This window comes from Gobius niger (genome assembly GCF_951799975.1).
Source record: "Gobius niger genome assembly, chromosome: 16".
NCBI classification, from domain to species: Eukaryota; Metazoa; Chordata; class Actinopteri; order Gobiiformes; family Gobiidae; genus Gobius; species Gobius niger.
Genome location: NC_136867.1, coordinates 30,448,176 through 30,466,197, shown reverse-complemented (window position 1 = coordinate 30,466,197; position 18,022 = coordinate 30,448,176). Strand labels below are relative to the sequence as shown.

The 18,022-nt window shown below is 38.0% G+C and overlaps 1 protein-coding gene across 1 annotated transcript in view; it reads left to right on the top strand.

The window, feature by feature from the left end:
- Positions 1–371: 371 nt before the first annotated feature.
- Positions 372–18,022, top strand: part of LOC306976110 (uncharacterized protein) — a 29,252-nt gene continuing 11,601 nt past the window's right edge. The window contains exons 1-2 of the mRNA XM_079573972.1: positions 372–384; positions 15,074–15,195. Of these exons, the coding sequence (XP_079430098.1) occupies positions 15,190–15,195 (6 nt within the window). The 5' untranslated portion in view covers positions 372–384; positions 15,074–15,189. The remainder of the gene's footprint in view (positions 385–15,073; positions 15,196–18,022) is intronic.

Here is an 18,022-nt window from a genome sequence, read left to right as displayed (position 1 = left end):
TGGGGTAAAGCCAAACTGGAGAAAACGTGCTCGGTTCAGGCGGGAGTTAAGGGGTTAAAGTTTGTGTGGGAATCACCGCGTGCTTTCTGTAACCCACATGTTTCCGTTGCCGTGGAGACGCTGTGTGTGTTTCCCTCGGGCGGCGGCGGCGGTGACTCCTCGCTCTAATCCAGAGGAGATTTCCCGCTCAACAACAGCACAGCGTTTCCATGGAGACTGACCACACCCACACACCCTCCCTCCTCCTTTATCCCCGCCCCTCTGACCACAGCCACGCCCCCCCCTCTCCCCGTGACCACACCCAGAGTGGAGTAAACAGAGGTGCGGCTCAGGGGGAGCTCACTCGCTGAAGGACCCGGGACAGACGCAGACCCTGCAGCTCCGGTGAGTCACTTCTGCTTTTACGCTTTTTACTCAGAGTTTAGAGAGAAGAGAGAAGGAACCGGGGGGAGTTTCCTGAAGCGCAAGAGTTAAATCTTTCCTCTCAGTGGAAACAGTCGTGTGCGTGAGTGAAGTTAAAGAGAAGGAGAAACATTCACGCAGAAGTTTCCTCTGAAGTTTGACTCTAAGGCAGGGCCGGACTCTGACCAGCCGGGCCCAAATCAGCGTAATCGTGACTTCCACAAATACATATTTTAACCTCTGACCCCCCGCCTTAACATGAACGAGTGCATTTTCCCCAGGTCGACTTTTTATTATTACTTTTTTGATCGGCATCATCAGCAGAAAGAGCGGGAAAGGTGGTCGTAGAAACAGAAGCAAAATCATTCATATAAATAATAAATAATAACGGTCCCAAAACTGACCCTTGTGGTGCCCCATACTCCACGGAATTCCTTTTAGATTCATGTTTTTATACTGGGCTTTACCCAAATCTAAAAGCTTCTCGACTGGAGTAATGTAACGCCTCATTTGAAAGCTAAGACCTACAAAAGCGATGGAAAGTTTGTGTCATTTTTGTCGTGTTTTTGTTGTTTTTTTCATTATATTTTCTATCATTTTTTGTTGTGTTTTTCTCACGTTTTTGTAGTTTTTTTCTTTGTGTTTTTCTCACGTTTTTGTAGTTTTTTTCCCGTGTTTTTCTCACGTTTTCGTAGTTTTTTTGTTGTGTTTTTCTCATGTTTTTGTAGTTTTTTTGTTCGTGTTTTTCTCACGTTTTTGTAGTTTTTTTGTCCGTGTTTTTCTCACGTTTTTGTAGTTTTTTCCCCGTGTTTTTCTCACGTCTTCGTAGTTTTTTTGTCTGTGTTTTTCTCACGTTTTCGTAGTTTTTTTGTTCGTGTTTTTCTCACGTTTTTGTAGTTTTTTTCCCGTGTTTTTCTCACGTTTTCGTAGTTTTTTTGTCAATGTTTTTCTCACGTTTTTGTAGTTTTTTTGTTCGTGTTTTTCTCACGTTTTCGTAGTTTTTTGTTCGTGTTTTTCTCACGTTTTTGTAGTTTTTTTGTCCGTGTTTTTCTCACGTTTCCGTAGTTTTTTCCCCCGTGTTTTTCTCACGTTTTCGTAGTTTTTTTGTCCGTGTTTTTCTCACGTTTTTGTAGTTTTTTTGTCCGTGTTTTTCTCACGTTTTTGTAGTTTTTTTGTTTGTGTTTTTCTCACGTTTTCGTAGTTTTTTTGTTCGTGTTTTTCTCACGTTTTCGTAGTTTTTTGTCCGTGTTTTTCTCACGTTTCCGTAGTTTTTTGTCCGTGTTTTTCTCACGTTTCCGTAGTTTTTTGTCCGTGTTTTTCTCATGTTTTTTCACCTTTTCATCACATTTTTTGTCACTTTTTTGTTGCTTTTCCAGCACATTTTTGCTTCGTTTTCATCCTCTTTTTCTCGCTATTTTGCTGCTTTTCTTTTTAGCTTTTAGATTTGGGTAAAGCTGGGTTGAGGCGGGACTGGTGGCCCGTCTGTGCTCTTCCAGAACGGACACATGGCCCGTCCGTCCCTGCTCTGAGGAACAGGAGCTCCGTCTCTGAAACAGCCGTGACGAGTTCAGGAGGAACTGATTAGAGACGATTGATTATTGTAGCTCTGAGGGAGTGAATCCGTGACCTTTAACCCTGACCCCCCGAAAGGTGTTTCCACATGTGTGAGACGTTCCTGATGTTTATCTGAGCTCAGCCTCCGGGTCTGTCGCTAAAGGTAAACACGTCTTTCTTGTTGTCACTGCTCTTTTTTGCTTTTCAGTTTGACTAAAACTAAAGTTTCTTATTAAGTCCTGGTTTAGTCCTGGTTTAGTTTAGCTCTGGGTTTTACCCGGTGTCGTCCACGTCCTGGCTCAGTCCTGCTCAGTCCTGACGCAGACCGCGGCTCTGTCATCTCTATTACAGAAGTTTAGCAACTTATAGCTTTGCTTCGCTATAAGTTACATCTATAAAATATATCTTTGCTTCGCTATAAGTTCGGCTACATCTATGAAATATATCTTTGCTTCGCTCCATTTGCGCTGAAGCCGCTCAGTACCTGCTCACGCTCATGTTGCTTTTTTAAGACTCACTGTGTCAGATATTGACGTTTGGAGGGAAAAAGAACCGGAAGTTGGCACCGAAAGAATTTTAAAAAAAGACAAAAATCCAGCAAAAAAGTGACAAAAATCCAGCAGAAAAAAGACAAAAATCCAACAAAAAAAAGACAAAAATCCAGCAGAAAAAAGACAAAAATCCAACAAAAAAAGACAAAAATCCAGCAGAAAAAAGACAAAAATCCAGCAGAAAAAAGACAAAAATCCAGCAAAAAAGTGACAAAAATCCAGCAAAAAAGTGACAAAAATCCAACAAAAAAGTGACAAAAATCCAACAAAAAAGTGACAAAAATCCAACAAAAAAGTGACAAAAATCCAGCAGAAAAAAGACAAAAATCTGGCAAAAAAGTGACAAAAATCCAACAAAAAAGTGACACAAATCCAGCAAAAAAGTGACAAAAATCCAGCAAAAAAGTGACAAAAATCCAGCAAAAAAGTGACAAAAATCCAGCAAAAAAAGACAAAAATCCAACAAAAAAGTGACACAAATCCAGCAAAAAAGTGACAAAAATCCAACAAAAAAGTGACAAAAATCCAGCAAAAAAGTGACAAAAATCCAGCAAAAAAGTGACAAAAATCCAGCAAAAAAGTGACAAAAATCCAGCAGAAAAAAGACAAAAATCTGGCAAAAAAGTGACAAAAATCCAACAAAAAAGTGACACAAATCCAGCAAAAAAGTGACAAAAATCCAGCAAAAAAGTGACAAAAATCCAGCAAAAAAAGACAAAAATCCAACAAAAAAGTGACACAAATCCAGCAAAAAAGTGACAAAAATCCAACAAAAAAGTGACAAAAATCCAGCAAAAAAGTGACAAAAATCCAGCAAAAAAGTGACAAAAATCCAGCAAAAAAGTGACAAAAATCCAGCAAAAAAGTGACAAAAATCCAACAAAAAAGTGACACAAATCCAGCAAAAAAGTGACAAAAATCCAACAAAAAAGTGACAAAAATCCAACAAAAAAGTGACAAAAATCCAGCAAAAAAGTGACAAAAATCCAGCAGAAAAAAGACAAAAATCCAACAAAAAAGTGACAAAAATCCAGCAGAAAAAAGACAAAAATCCAGCAAAAAAAAGACAAAAATCCAGCAGAAAAAAGACAAAAATCCAACAAAAAAAGACAAAAATCCAGCAGAAAAAAGACAAAAATCCAACAAAAAAAGACAAAAATCCAGCAGAAAAAAGACAAAAATCCAGCAGAAAAAAGACAAAAATCCAGCAAAAAAGTGACAAAAATCCAGCAAAAAAGTGACAAAAATCCAACAAAAAAGTGACAAAAATCCAACAAAAAAGTGACAAAAATCCAACAAAAAAGTGACAAAAATCCAGCAGAAAAAAGACAAAAATCTGGCAAAAAAGTGACAAAAATCCAACAAAAAAGTGACACAAATCCAGCAAAAAAGTGACAAAAATCCAGCAAAAAAGTGACAAAAATCCAGCAAAAAAGTGACAAAAATCCAGCAAAAAAAGACAAAAATCCAACAAAAAAGTGACACAAATCCAGCAAAAAAGTGACAAAAATCCAACAAAAAAGTGACAAAAATCCAGCAAAAAAGTGACAAAAATCCAGCAAAAAAGTGACAAAAATCCAGCAAAAAAGTGACAAAAATCCAGCAAAAAAGTGACAAAAATCCAACAAAAAAGTGACACAAATCCAGCAAAAAAGTGACAAAAATCCAACAAAAAAGTGACAAAAATCCAACAAAAAAGTGACAAAAATCCAGCAAAAAAGTGACAAAAATCCAGCAGAAAAAAGACAAAAATCCAACAAAAAAGTGACAAAAATCGGGCAAAAAAGTGACAAAAATCCAGCAAAAAAGTGACAAAAATCCAGCAGAAAAAAGACAAAAATCCAACAAAAAAGTGACACAAATCCAGCAAAAAAGTGACAAAAATCCAACAAAAAAGTGACACAAATCCAGCAAAAAAGTGACAAAAATCCAACAAAAAAGTGACAAAAATCCAGCAAAAAAGTGACAAAAATCCAGCAGAAAAAAGACAAAAATCCAACAAAAAAGTGACAAAAATCGGGCAAAAAAGTGACAAAAATCCAGCAAAAAAGTGACAAAAATCCAGCAAAAAAGTGACAAAAATCCAGCAGAAAAAAGACAAAAATCCAACAAAAAAGTGACAAAAATCGGGCAAAAAAGTGACAAAAATCCAGCAAAAAAGTGACAAAAATCCAGCAGAAAAAAGACAAAAATCCAACAAAAAAGTGACAAAAATCCAACAAAAAAGTGACAAAAATCCAACAAAAAAGTGACAAAAATCCAACAAAAAAGTGACAAAAATCCAGCAGAAAATAGACAAACTGGCCCAAACTAGCGTAAATGCAGCACTTCCACAAACACACATGTGAACCTCTTACCTCCCGTCTTAACTCCTGGAGAGCAACAGCAAAACGCCTCATTTGAAAGCTAAGACATACAAAAGTGATTGTTGCAGCATGTTTTTGTTGTTTTTTTCACTACTTTTTTTGTGGCTTTTCGTCGGTTTTTTGTCGGTTTTTTGTTGCTTTTCTGGCTCACTCGTTGCTATTTTGACACTTTGCTTTTAAGCTCTTAGATTTGGGTAAAGCTCGGTTAAGGCGGGGGTTTAAGAGGTTAAGGAGAACATTTAGACTGGGGGCCCGAGAACCAGTGGCCCTTCTGTGATCTTCCAGAGTGGACTTATGACCAGTCCCTGGACATCTCTGAGGGCCTGGGTGTTTCTCCCACAGCCTCATGTTTCCATAGTGATGAAGGTCGGGGAGGGTCAGTTATTTATTTGTTTATTTGCTCCTGTCTCAGAGTTCAGGAACAAATCTGAAGTTCGATATATTGTGGCGGGAAAGTATCGCGATAAACGATATTATTGACGCTAACGATACTCGATCCTGTCAACCAGGTACTCCCGGTTTCCCCTACCACTAAAAACATGTACAATGGATTCCCCTCTGAGGCCAGGACTCCCCTGAAGAAGACATTATTGATCTCAGTGGGACGATCCTGGTTAAATAAAGGTCAATAAATAAAAAATGTAAAAGAAAAAGCCGTTTGTTTGGGTCTGAAGCGCCGTCAGGCACGAGCTCAGTATAGAAACTGCAGTTACACGTATGACCTGAGGGGGCAGTAGTGAGTATAAACATGTCAACTCCCATCCAGTCCCTTTAAAAATCTAAGTTTTAAAAGAAAAAAGGGGGAAATGTGAATAAATCTACAGACGATAAATATCAAGATCGTTTATCTGTTATTTACTGAACGATAAGTCGATATATTTGTTGTTTATTGAAAGGATCCCCATTAGTCACACTTCTTACTGAGGAAAACAAAGAGGACAAGAGTCTGTTTTTCACTGACAGCCATTTTAGTTTCCTCAGCATTTCTTGTTGAAAACAGAGTAGAATCGTCAGCATACGCTATTTTAGTTTTATTGAGAGCTAGTGGCATTTCATTTGTGTAAATATTAAAGAGCGTAAAAAAGCGTAGGCATGTTGATGATCAGAAATCATTATCGTGACAGCCCTGAGAGAGTCACACAGTTCTTTATGTTTAGTTTCTCATGAAGGACACGGAGCTTCACCAGAGACGTCTCACACATCCAGGAAACATCTCTACATCTTCATTATTTCCTCTGGTTGTTTGTTATTGTTATTGTTATCTGGTTGTATGTTATTCTTTCTCTGAAACAGTGACGAGTTCAGGGTAAAGTTAAATAAAGCTTTAGAGACGATTGATTATTGATTATTGATCCTCTGTGATGAACCCGTGCACTTTAAACCGGCCACGATTAGTGCAAAAACAAACACATGACTCCAGTACGTGCGAGGGTTCACTCTAACCTCACCCCCCCCAGTTCCTGATCCCGGGTGTTTCCTCCTTTAGCATCAATGAAGCTCTGAGGCTTTGTGGAAGTTGTGGACGAGGTTCTTTATTTTTGCGGATGGTGAAGCGGCTCATTCTTCTGCCACTTCCTGTAAGTTCCTGGTCTTCATGAACTGTGTGAGATCTCCCCACAGTGGCTCAATGACACTGAGGTCAGACTGAGCTGGAGCTTCACTTTGTTCTGCTGGAGCATCAGAGAAACACATGGTGTGGAGGCCTCATTCCTCCTGTGAAACATGGAGGAGTTTCTCTCATGCTCAGGTCCAGCTCAGTCTCACCTCAGTGTCATTGAGCCACTGTGGGGGGATCTCACACAGTTCATGAAGACCAGGAACTTACAGGAACTGGAGGCTTTAACCTCTTAACTCCCGCCTGAACCGAGAGCATTTTCTCCAGTTCAGCTTTACCCAAATCCTGTAGGCCAGTGTAACACCTCATTTGAAAGCTAAGATCTACAAAACTCATCTAAATGGATCTTTTTCCTCACGTCATCAGATTTTTTTCCATCTTTTTTTGGGGGGTATTCAACTCATTTTGTAACATTTTTTAAATACATTTTTTGTCTTTTTTTGTAATTTTGTGTAATTTTTTTGTCATTTTTTTTTGTCGTTTTTTTGTTATTTTTTGTTGTTTTTGGTCATTTTTTAAATACATTTTTGTCACATTTTTGTCATTTTTTTGTCGTTTTTTGTCACATTTTTTGTCATTTTTTGTCATTTTTTTGTTATTTTTTGTTATTTTTTGTTGTTTTTTAAATACATTTTTTGTCTTTTTTTGGTCACATTTATGTCACATTTTTATCATTTTTTTTGTCATTTTCTGTCATTTTTTTTGTCACATTTTTTTTGTCATTTTTTGTTGTTTTTTGTTGTTTTTTTGTCACATTTTTTTTATTTTTTTGTTTGGTTTTTTTGTCATTTTTTTGTCATTTTATGTCACATTTCCATCATTGTTTTCGTCTCAGTTCTGTCGCTATTTTCACACCTTTTTTCCAGAAGCTTTTGGATTGGGGTAAAGCCAAACTGGAGAAAATGTGCTCGGTTCAGGTGGGAGTTAAGGGGTTTAAAAGAGACTAGATGCAAGTTGGTGATTTCATTCTCAATACTGCCTCCTCAGGTCATACGCGTAACTGCAGCAACACCTTTCTGAGAGACAGGGCGGGATTTTAGAGGTGAACTCCGTACAGTCCCTTTAAGAAGAATGGGCCGCTTTACCTTTAAAGAAAATAAACATCATACACTAAACAAATACACAAAACACAAAACACTATAGAAGTTCGAGGACAACATCTTAAGACGGTGTAAAGTTAAAGAACCTCATGATCGACCTGAGGCTTTTGTTTCCGACTCAAATAACTATTGAAACAAGTTCCTCCTGAGCGTGATCTTGTGTAAACGTAACAGAGAAGTTATTATTGCGCGTCCAAACAAAGAGGAGGATGTGATTACGAGCCCCGCCCTGCAGAGACAAACGTTTCCTCATCGTTTATATTAAAGCCCATTGTTCGCTTTATTTAGACAACATGAAACGGGCCCGGGTTTAATGACTGTCATGAGCCGAACGCGCCGTAAACACCGGGCCGTGACTCACACCCAAACATGAGTCATGTGGCTGCGGTTTTTTAAGGGAACTTTATTTTGAAACTCTCCCCGTGACTAGAGTCAGATGGAAAAATTCGGCGTTTCCCAAATGTGAACCGGTCAGGCCGCTCTGTTTCGAGCTTTGATGGAAATCAGTGTAACCCATGATTGTTTTTATGAGTAATGAGCCGCTGAACAGGTTATTCAGAGTTCCACACACGCTTCACCGCAGGAATCCTCACAAAGTCACCAACAAAGTGATAACTATTGAACCAAAATGCCACAGAAGCTACTTTTGGAAAGGTCTTGTAATAATGTCTTCTGATGTGACACAAAACTCTCACTTGAACATTATTCCTCATTATGTTCTCTACCTGCATGCTTCATTTGATTTATTTTTACAGTGGAAATCTTGAGAAACTTCAGGGACAAAACACCCACAATTGTCATTTTACTCATTACCCAAAATGCCATGTATGCTACTTTTGGAAAGGCCTTATAATAATCTGTTTTGATGAAATACATAGATATTTCTTCCTGATCATGTCTTCTTTACTGCAACTAATTTGACTGTAGAAATCCTCAGAAAATTCTACTACAAAACACCTACAAGTGTCACAGTAATCATGATCCAAAATGCCATAGAAGCTACTTTTGGAAAGGCCTTATAATAATGTCTTCTGATGTGACACAAAACTCTTACTTGATTTCTATTCTTCATCATATCCACTTCCTGTGCACTTAATTTAATCAATTTTCACTGTGGAAATTCTGGGAAAATGCAACGTTAAAACACCTACAATTGTCATTTTGCTCAGTACCCAAAATGCCATTTATGCTGCTTTTGGAAAGGCCTTATAATAATCTGTTTTGATGAAATACATAGATATTTATTCCTGATCATGTCTTCTTTACTGGTACTAATTTGACTGTAGAAATCCTCAGAAAATTCTACAACAAAATGCCCACAAGTGTCACAGTAATCATGATCCAAAATGCCATAGAAGCTACTTTTGGAAAGGTCTTGTAATAATGTCTTTTGATGTGACACTAAACGCTCACTGGATCATTATTCCTCATTATGTTCTCTACCTGCATGCTTCATTTGATCTATTGTTACAGTGGAAATCTTGAGAAACTTCAGGGACAAAACACCCACAATTGTCATTTTACTCATTACCCAAAATGCCATTAATGCTACTTTTGGAAAGGTCTTATAATAATGTCTTGTGATGTGACACAAAACTCTCACTGGATTCTTAATCTTTGTCATATCCACTTCCTGTGCACTTAATTTAATCTATTTTCACTGTGGAAATTCTGAGAAAATGTAACGTTAAAACACCTACAATTGTCATTTTGCTCAGTGCCCAAAATGCCATTTATGCTACTTTTGGAAAGGCCTTATAATAATCTGTTTTGATGAAATACATAGATTTTTATTCCTAATCATGTCTTCTTTACTGCAACTCATTTGACTGTAGAAATCCTCAGAACATTCTACAACAAAATGCCCAGAAGTGTCACAGTAATCATGATCCAAAATGCCATAGATGCTACTTTTGGAAAGGACTTATAAAAATCTGTTTTGATGAAATACAAAAGTTTCACTAGATATTTATTTCTAATCATGTCTTCTTTACTGGTACTAATTTGACTGTAGAAATCCTCAGAAAATTCTACTACAAAACACCTACAACTGTTACAGTAATCATGATCCAAAATGGCATAGAAGCTACTTTTGGAAAGGACTTATAATAATGTCTTTTGATGTGACACTAAACTCTCACTGGATTCTTATTCTTTGTCATATCCACTTCCTGTGCACTTAATTTAATCCATTTTCACTGTGGAAATTCTGGGAAAATGCAACGTTGAAACACCTACAATTGTCATTTTGCTCAGTACCCAAAATGCCATTTATGCTGCTTTTGGAAAGGCCTTATAATAATCTGTTTTGATGAAATACATAGATATTTATTCCTGATCATGTCTTCTTTACTGGTACTAATTTGACTGTAGAAATCCTCAGAAAATTCTACCACAAAATGCCCACAACTGTCACAGTAATCATGATCCAAAATGCCATAGAAGCTACTTTTGGAAAGGTCTTGTAATAATGTCTTCTGATGTGACACAAAACTCTCACTTGATTCTTATTCTTTGTCGTATCCACTTCCTGTGCACTTAATTTAATCCATTTTCACTGTGGAAATTCTGAGAAAATGTGACATTAAAACACCTACAATTGTCATTTTGCTCAGTACCCAAAATGCCATTTATGCTGCTTTTGGAGAGGGATTATAGCAATGTCTTCTGATGTGACACAAAACTCTTACTTGATTTCTATTCTTCATCACATCCACTTCCTGCGGGCATAATTTAATCCATTTTTACTGAGAAAAGTCTGAGAAAATTCTATGGTAAAACACCTGCAATTGCAATCGTAATCATGATTCAAACTGTCATAGATGCTACTTTTGGAAAGGTCTTGTAATAATGTCTTCTTATGTGACACTAAACTCTCACTGAATTCTTATTCTTTGTCATATCCACTTCCTGTGCACTTAATTTAATCCATTTTCACTGTGGAAATTCTGGGAAAATGCAACGTCAAAACACCTACAATTGTCATTTTGCTCAGTACCCAAAATGCCATTTATGCTGCTTTTGGAAAGGCCTTATAATAATCTGTTTTGATGAAATACATAGATATTTATTCCTGATCATGTCTTCTTTACTGCAACTAATTTGACTGTAGAAATCCTCAGAAAATTCTACAACAAAATGCCCACAAGTGTCACAGTAATCATGATCCAAAATGCCATAGATGCTACTTTTGGAAAGGTCTTGTAATAATGTCTTCTGATGTGACACTAAACGCTCACTGGAACATTATTCCTCATTATGTTCTCTACCTGCGTGCTTCATTTGATCTATTTTTACAGTGGAAATCTTGAGAAACTTCAGGGACAAAACACCTACAATTGTCATTTTACTCATTACCCAAAATGCCATTCATGCTGCTTTTGGAGAGGACTTATAATAATGTCTTCTGATGTGACACAAAACTCTTACTTGATTCCTATTCTTTGTCGTATCCACTTCCTGTGCACTTAATTTAATGCATTTTCACCGTGGAAATTCTGAGAAAATGTGACGTTAAAACACCTACAATTGAAATCGTGCTCACTATCCACAATGCCATATATGCTACTTTTGGAAAGGCCTTATAATAATCTGTTTTGATGAAATACATAGATATTTATTCCTGATCATGTCTTCTTTACTGCTACTAATTTGACTGTAGAAATCCTCAGAAAATTCTACTACAAAACGCCCACAAGTGTCACAGTAATCATGATCCAAAATGCCATAGAAGCTACTTTTGGAAAGGTCTTGTAATAATGTCTTCTGATGTGACACTAAACGCTCACTGGATCATTATTCCTCATTATGTTCTCTACCTGCATGCTTCATTTGATTTATTTTTACAGTGGAAATCTTGAGAAACTTCAGGGACAAAACACCTACAATTGTCATTTTACTCATTACCCAAAATGCCATTTATGCTGCTTTTGGAAAGGCCTTATAATAATCTGTTTTGATGAAATACATAGATATTTATTCCTAATCATGTCTTCTTTACTGGTACTAATTTGACCGTAGAAATCCTCAGAAAATTCTACTACAAAACACCTACAACTGTCACAGTAATCATGATCCACAATGCCATTTATGCTGCTTTTGGAGAGGGATTATAGCAATGTCTTTTGATGTGACACAAAACTCTTACTTGATTCTTATTCTTTGTCATATCCACTTCCTGTGCACTTAATTTAATCCATTTTCACTGTGGAAATTCTGAGAAAATGTGACGTTAAAACACCTACAATTGAAATCGTGCTCACTATCCACAATGCCATATATGCTACTTTTGGAAAGGCCTTATAAAAATCTGTTTTGATGAAATACATAGATTTTTATTCCTAATCATGTCTTCTTTACTGCAACTAATTTGACTGTAGAAATCCTCAGAAAATTCTACTACAAATTGCCCACAACTGTCACAGTAATCATGATCCAAAATGCCATAGAAGCTACTTTTGGAAAGGTCTTGTAATAATGTCTTCTGATGTGACACAAAACTCTCACTGGATTCTTATTCTTTGTCGTATCCACTTCCTGTGCACTTAATTTAATCCATTTTCACTGTGGAAATTCTGGGGAAATGCAACGTTAAAACACCTACAATTGTCATTTTGCTCAGTACCCAAAATGCCATTTATGCTACTTTTGGAAAGGCCTTATAATAATCTGTTTTGATGAAATACAAAACTCTTACTTGATTCTTATTCTTTGTCATATCCACTTCCTGTGCACTTAATTTAATCCATTTTCACTGTGGAAATTCTGAGAAAATGTGACATTAAAACACCTACAATTGTCATTTTGCTCAGTACCCAAAATGCCATATATGCTACTTTTGGAAAGGCCTTATAATAATCTGTTTTGATGAAATACATAGATATTTATTCCTGATCATGTCTTCTTTACTGCTACTAATTTGACTGTAGAAATCCTTAGAAAATTCTACAACAAAACACCTACAAGTGTCACAGTAATCATGATCCAAAATGCCATAGAAGCTACTTTTGGAAAGGACTTATAATAATGTCTTCTGATGTGACACAAAACTCTCACTGGATTCTTATTCTTTGTCATATCCACTTCCTGTGCACTTAATTTAATCCATTTTCACTGTGGAAATTCTGGGAAAATGCAACGTTAAAACACCTACAATTGTCATTTTGCTCAGTACCCAAAATGCCATTTATGCTGCTTTTGGAAAGGCCTTATAATAATCTGTTTTGATGAAATACATAGATATTTATTCCTGATCATGTCTTCTTTACTGGTACTAATTTGACTGTAGAAATCCTCAGAAAATTCTACAACAAAATGCCCACAAGTGTCACAGTAATCATGATCCAAAATGCCATAGAAGCTACTTTTGGAAAGGTCTTGTAATAATGTCTTTTGATGTGACACTAAACGCTCACTGGATCATTATTCCTCATTATGTTCTCTACCTGCATGCTTCATTTGATCTATTGTTACAGTGGAAATCTTGAGAAACTTCAGGGACAAAACACCCACAATTGTCATTTTACTCATTACCCAAAATGCCATTAATGCTACTTTTGGAAAGGTCTTATAATAATGTCTTGTGATGTGACACAAAACTCTCACTGGATTCTTAATCTTTGTCATATCCACTTCCTGTGCACTTAATTTAATCTATTTTCACTGTGGAAATTCTGAGAAAATGTAACGTTAAAACACCTACAATTGAAATCGTGTTCACTATCCAAAATATGCTACTTTTGGAAAGGCCTTATAATAATCTGTTTTGATGAAATACATAGATTTTTATTCCTAATCATGTCTTCTTTACTGCTACTAATTTGACTGTAGAAATCCTCAGAAAATTCTACAACAAAATGCCCACAAGTGTCACAGTAATCATGATCCAAAATGCCATAGAAGCTACTTTTGGAAAGGACTTGTAATAATGTCTTCTGATGTGACACAAAACTCTCACTGGATTTCTATTTTGCATCACATCCACTGCATGAGAACTTCATTTAATACATTTTCACTGAGGAAATTGTGAGAAACAGCAAAACAGCTACAATTGAAACTGTCATTATGATCCAAAATGCCATTTATGCCTAATGTGCAAAGGTCTTATAATAATCCCTTTTGATGTGACACTAAACGCTCGCTGGATTTTCATTCCTCGTCATGTCCTCTATTTGTGGATTTAACCTCAGCCACATTTACTGCAGAATTCCAGAGGAAAGTGAAGTTGAACGTCAGTGATGACTGTGCAGCTCACAGGCATCACATCCCCAGAAAAGGAACGTTTTAATACAAGTTTAATCATAATAATAACACTGAGCTGCGTGTGTGCAGACTGTCCAACACTGGTTTGTTGTTTGTGGCCAAGACGGTAATTGAATTTGGAAAGGTTTATTTCTAGGGCAACATTTGTACATAAAGTAACTGGCTGTGCTTTCCAGAACAAGAACAATGTGTCAGGACATTCTGAGGCTGATGAAATCATAATAATGCATGACTAGAGGTGCTGGTGATCGCCCCTGACGACGCTATTCCAGGGATTCACCAGTGTTTGGGCGACCTGAGTCTGTCTGCTAAAACAAGCCTTAGAAATCTAGGCGTTACTTTGACAAAGCAATGTCCTTAGAGCGTCACTCTGACCTGCTGACAAGGAACTGTTTTTACCAACTGAGAAAAATCTCTAAACTTAGATCATTTGTGTCCAGAGATGATGTTGAAATGATTATCCAGGCCTTCGTGTCTTCCGTTTAGACGATTGTAACAGTGTATTCTCGACGTCACTGACTCGCACAAACAGAAGGGCTCATATTACTCCCATAAAAGCCCTTCACTGGCTTCCACTCACTTTTCTTTTCCATTTTAAAATCCTGGTGCTGACTTTCAGAGCCTTGTATGGCCAGGCTCCCTCCTACATTAGAGACTTGTTGTGTCCGTATACCTCCTCTCGGAGGCTGAGGTCTCAGGATCAGAACCTCCTCATGGTCCCTCGTACTCGTTTTAAGACCAGAGGAGATCGCGCCGACGCTCTGGAACGATCTCCCACTTTCCTCGCGGTTACTCGATAGTGTTGATGTTTTTGAGAGCAAACTGAAAACCTACTTGTTTCAGAAAGCGTTTTAAATATTTTGTGACTGTAAATGTAAATGTACCTTGTGTTTCTATTTTTTTGTCTGTGAAAGGTGCTACATAAATAAACATTACTTACTTATGACTCAAAACTGACTCATTAGAATCCACAGAGTGTCAGACTGGAGGCCTCTGTGAGCTCCGCCTCCGTGAGCTCCGCCTCCGTGAGCTCCGCCTCCGTGAGCTCCGCCTCCGTGAGCTCCGCCTCCGTGAGCTCCGCCTCCGTGAGCTCCGCCTCCGTGAGCTCCGCCTCCGTGAGCTCCGCCTCCGTGAGCTCCACGTGCCTCAGGCTTCAGCTCCTGGTGTTTCCTTAAACTGTTGTCATTCTCTGCTTCGTGTCTGAACTCGTCTGTTGTGTTGCAGCCGACGCCCACAGCGCCTCAAACCTCCTCACAGCGCCTCAAACCTCCTCACAGCGCCTCAAACCTCCTCACAGCGCCTCAAACCTCCTCACAGCAGCTCCAGACAGAGCGACAAACATGAATGTGAGTACTGCCTTCCTAAGAACACACTGAGAACACTGAGAACACACTGAGAACACACTGAGAACACACTGAGAACACACTGAGAACACAGAGGGGTCAATGGCCGCTGCCTGCTCTGCTTTTTGGCAACAACACTAGAGTCCGCCATTGCTGTAGTACCTCCATATTGTCCCATTGAAATGCATTGGACTTTTGACACTTTAGAGCAGGGGTAGGCAACGTCAGGCCCGAGGGCCAAATCCGGCCCTCCAGTAGAAGCCCTGGCCCTCAAGACGATCTTCAGAAATAACTTGTTATAATAACCTGTTAATCTCTTAAAGAGGGGGTGTTCTGCTTTAAAGAGGGGGTGTTCTGCTTTCTTCAGTCCCATAGCACCAGTCTATATCACACCACAATGATGACAAACCTTCTGTTGGTCTGTAAATGCAGTAAATTAGAATAACTGCCTTGTATAAAATGTCTCTCTCAAAATGGCTGTAGTGAATGTCTTGAAATCGGCCTCTGTCTCTTTAAGAACCTCTTACCTCCCGCCTGAACCGAGAGGATCTTTTTCCTCACGTCATCAGATTTGTTTTCCATCATTTTTTTCTGGGTGTTCAACTGATTTTTGTAACTTTTTTGTATTTTTTTTTTTTGGTCGTTTTTTGTATTTTTTTTGGTCAAATTTTTAGCACATTTTTGTAAAAAAAAAAATTAATCACATTTCTGTCATTTTTTCGTCCATTTTTTGTCATATTTTTGTCACATTTTTGTCATTTTTTCGGCCATTTTTTGTCAATTTCTTGTCAATGTTTTCTCACTTTTTTGTCACATTTCCATCATTGTTTTCGTCTCAGTTTTGTCGCTATTTTCACAGCTTTTTTCCAGAAGCTTTTGGATTGGGGTAAAGCCAAACTGGAGAAAATGGGATCCGTTCAGGTGGGAGTTAAGGGGTTAAAATGACTGCCTTGTATAAAATGTCTCTCTCAAAATGGCTGTAGTGAATGTCTTGAAATAGGCCTCTGTCTCTTTAAGAACCTCTGAGCCTTTAGACACGCCCCCTCCACACGCTGTCTGTGGCATCAGTGGGGAGGGGGTTCTGCTGAGGAGCAGTGGTTGGTCACTCGGCTCGGGGGCGTCTCCAGGAGGTGGGGGCGTTCCTAGGAGGACTCGGGCAAACCTATCCCTAAAATGGCCGCCATCAGCCAAAAATTCTACCAAAATGTGGCAAAAATTCAACAAAAAAGTGACAAAAATTCTACAACAATTCAACAAAAATTCAACCAAAAAGTGACAAAAATTCAACAAAAAAGTGACAAAAATTCAACCAAAAAATGACAAAAATTCAACCAAAAAGTGACAAAAATTCAACAGAAAAGTGACAAAAATTCTACAAAAATGTGACAAAAATTCAACAAAAAATGACAAAAATGCAACAAAAAATGACAAAAATTCAACAAAAAATGACAAAAATTCTACAAAAAATGACAAAAATTCTACAAAAATTCTAAAAAAAATTCAACCAAAAAATGACAAAATTTCAACAAAAAATGACAAAAATTCAACAAAAAATGACAAAAATTCTACAAAAATGTGACAAAAATTCTACAAAAATGTGACAAAAATTCTACAAAAAAATGACAAAAATTCTACAAAAAATGACAAAAATTCTACAAAAATGTGACAAAAATTCTACAAAAAAATAACAAAAATTCAACAAAAATTCAACAAAAATTCAACAAAAATGTGACGAAAACCTATCCCTAAAATGGCCGCCATCAGAGTTTTTACAGATGACTCAGAAATACGTGAATGTGCCAAGGCAAAACTTCAGCCATGTTTTTAATGAGGGAGTGACAGAATAACATGATGGAAAGCTGGAAAAAGTTCATTTTGCATAACACCCCCCCTTTAAATAAACTAAATATTTAGCACATTTCGTACACAAGGCAACTCAATGTGCCTTTGGAGAGCGACTTAGAAAAGGCCAGGGAGATCCCGCTGTTTTGTTGTTTGTTTTTAGTTTAGTTTATTTACATCAGGACAATACGAGCGATCGCGATGTCGTCACATCCGTTGGCCGTCGTCGCCATTTTATGTTTTTTCATATTTGATAAAAATTGTATTAAAATCCTATGATCGGCCAAAACAAAGTCCATAAACAGGGCGTTGAAAAAAGCATAATATCCCCCCTTTAACAGTTATGCGTTCATAGGAACAGGCGATGCATCAGCGTTCATAATCAATAATGTCTCTTTAAACAAGACTTATTCACAAACTAACCCCAGTCCTCAGCTGGTCTTCCTTCCTCTGGGACGAGTTCGCCGGCTCGTGTTTCTGAACCTGAAACCTCACCTCCACCTTCAGTCTGTCAGATGTTTGAGCTGTTTGTTTAGTGTTTAGAGTGTGTTTGATTTTGGGGCACAGGCCTCGCCCTCGGAACATTCCTGAGCGATCTGTCAGTGAACGCACCACGCCCTGTCTGCGCCGCCTTCAGGGACCGCCCCCAAACCGGTTCTACCACACAGATATCAGGTGCAGAGGAGGAGAGACTCCGCCCCCTTTCCAACCCAGAGTGTGTCGCAACCGGACGACTGAGAGAGACAGACAGACAGACAGACAGGCAGACAGACAGACAGACAGACAGACAGACAGACAGACAGACAGACAGACAGACAGACAGGCAGGCAGACAGACAGACAGACAGACAGACAGACAGACAGACAGACAGACAGACAGACAGGGCCTCTCGGGGCAAGAGTTACTTGATTAAAGGAACTACTTTAATCCATGCAACAAAAACTTTATCTGCCAAAAAAACTAATTTCTCAGTGAGTGTGAAGCTCGG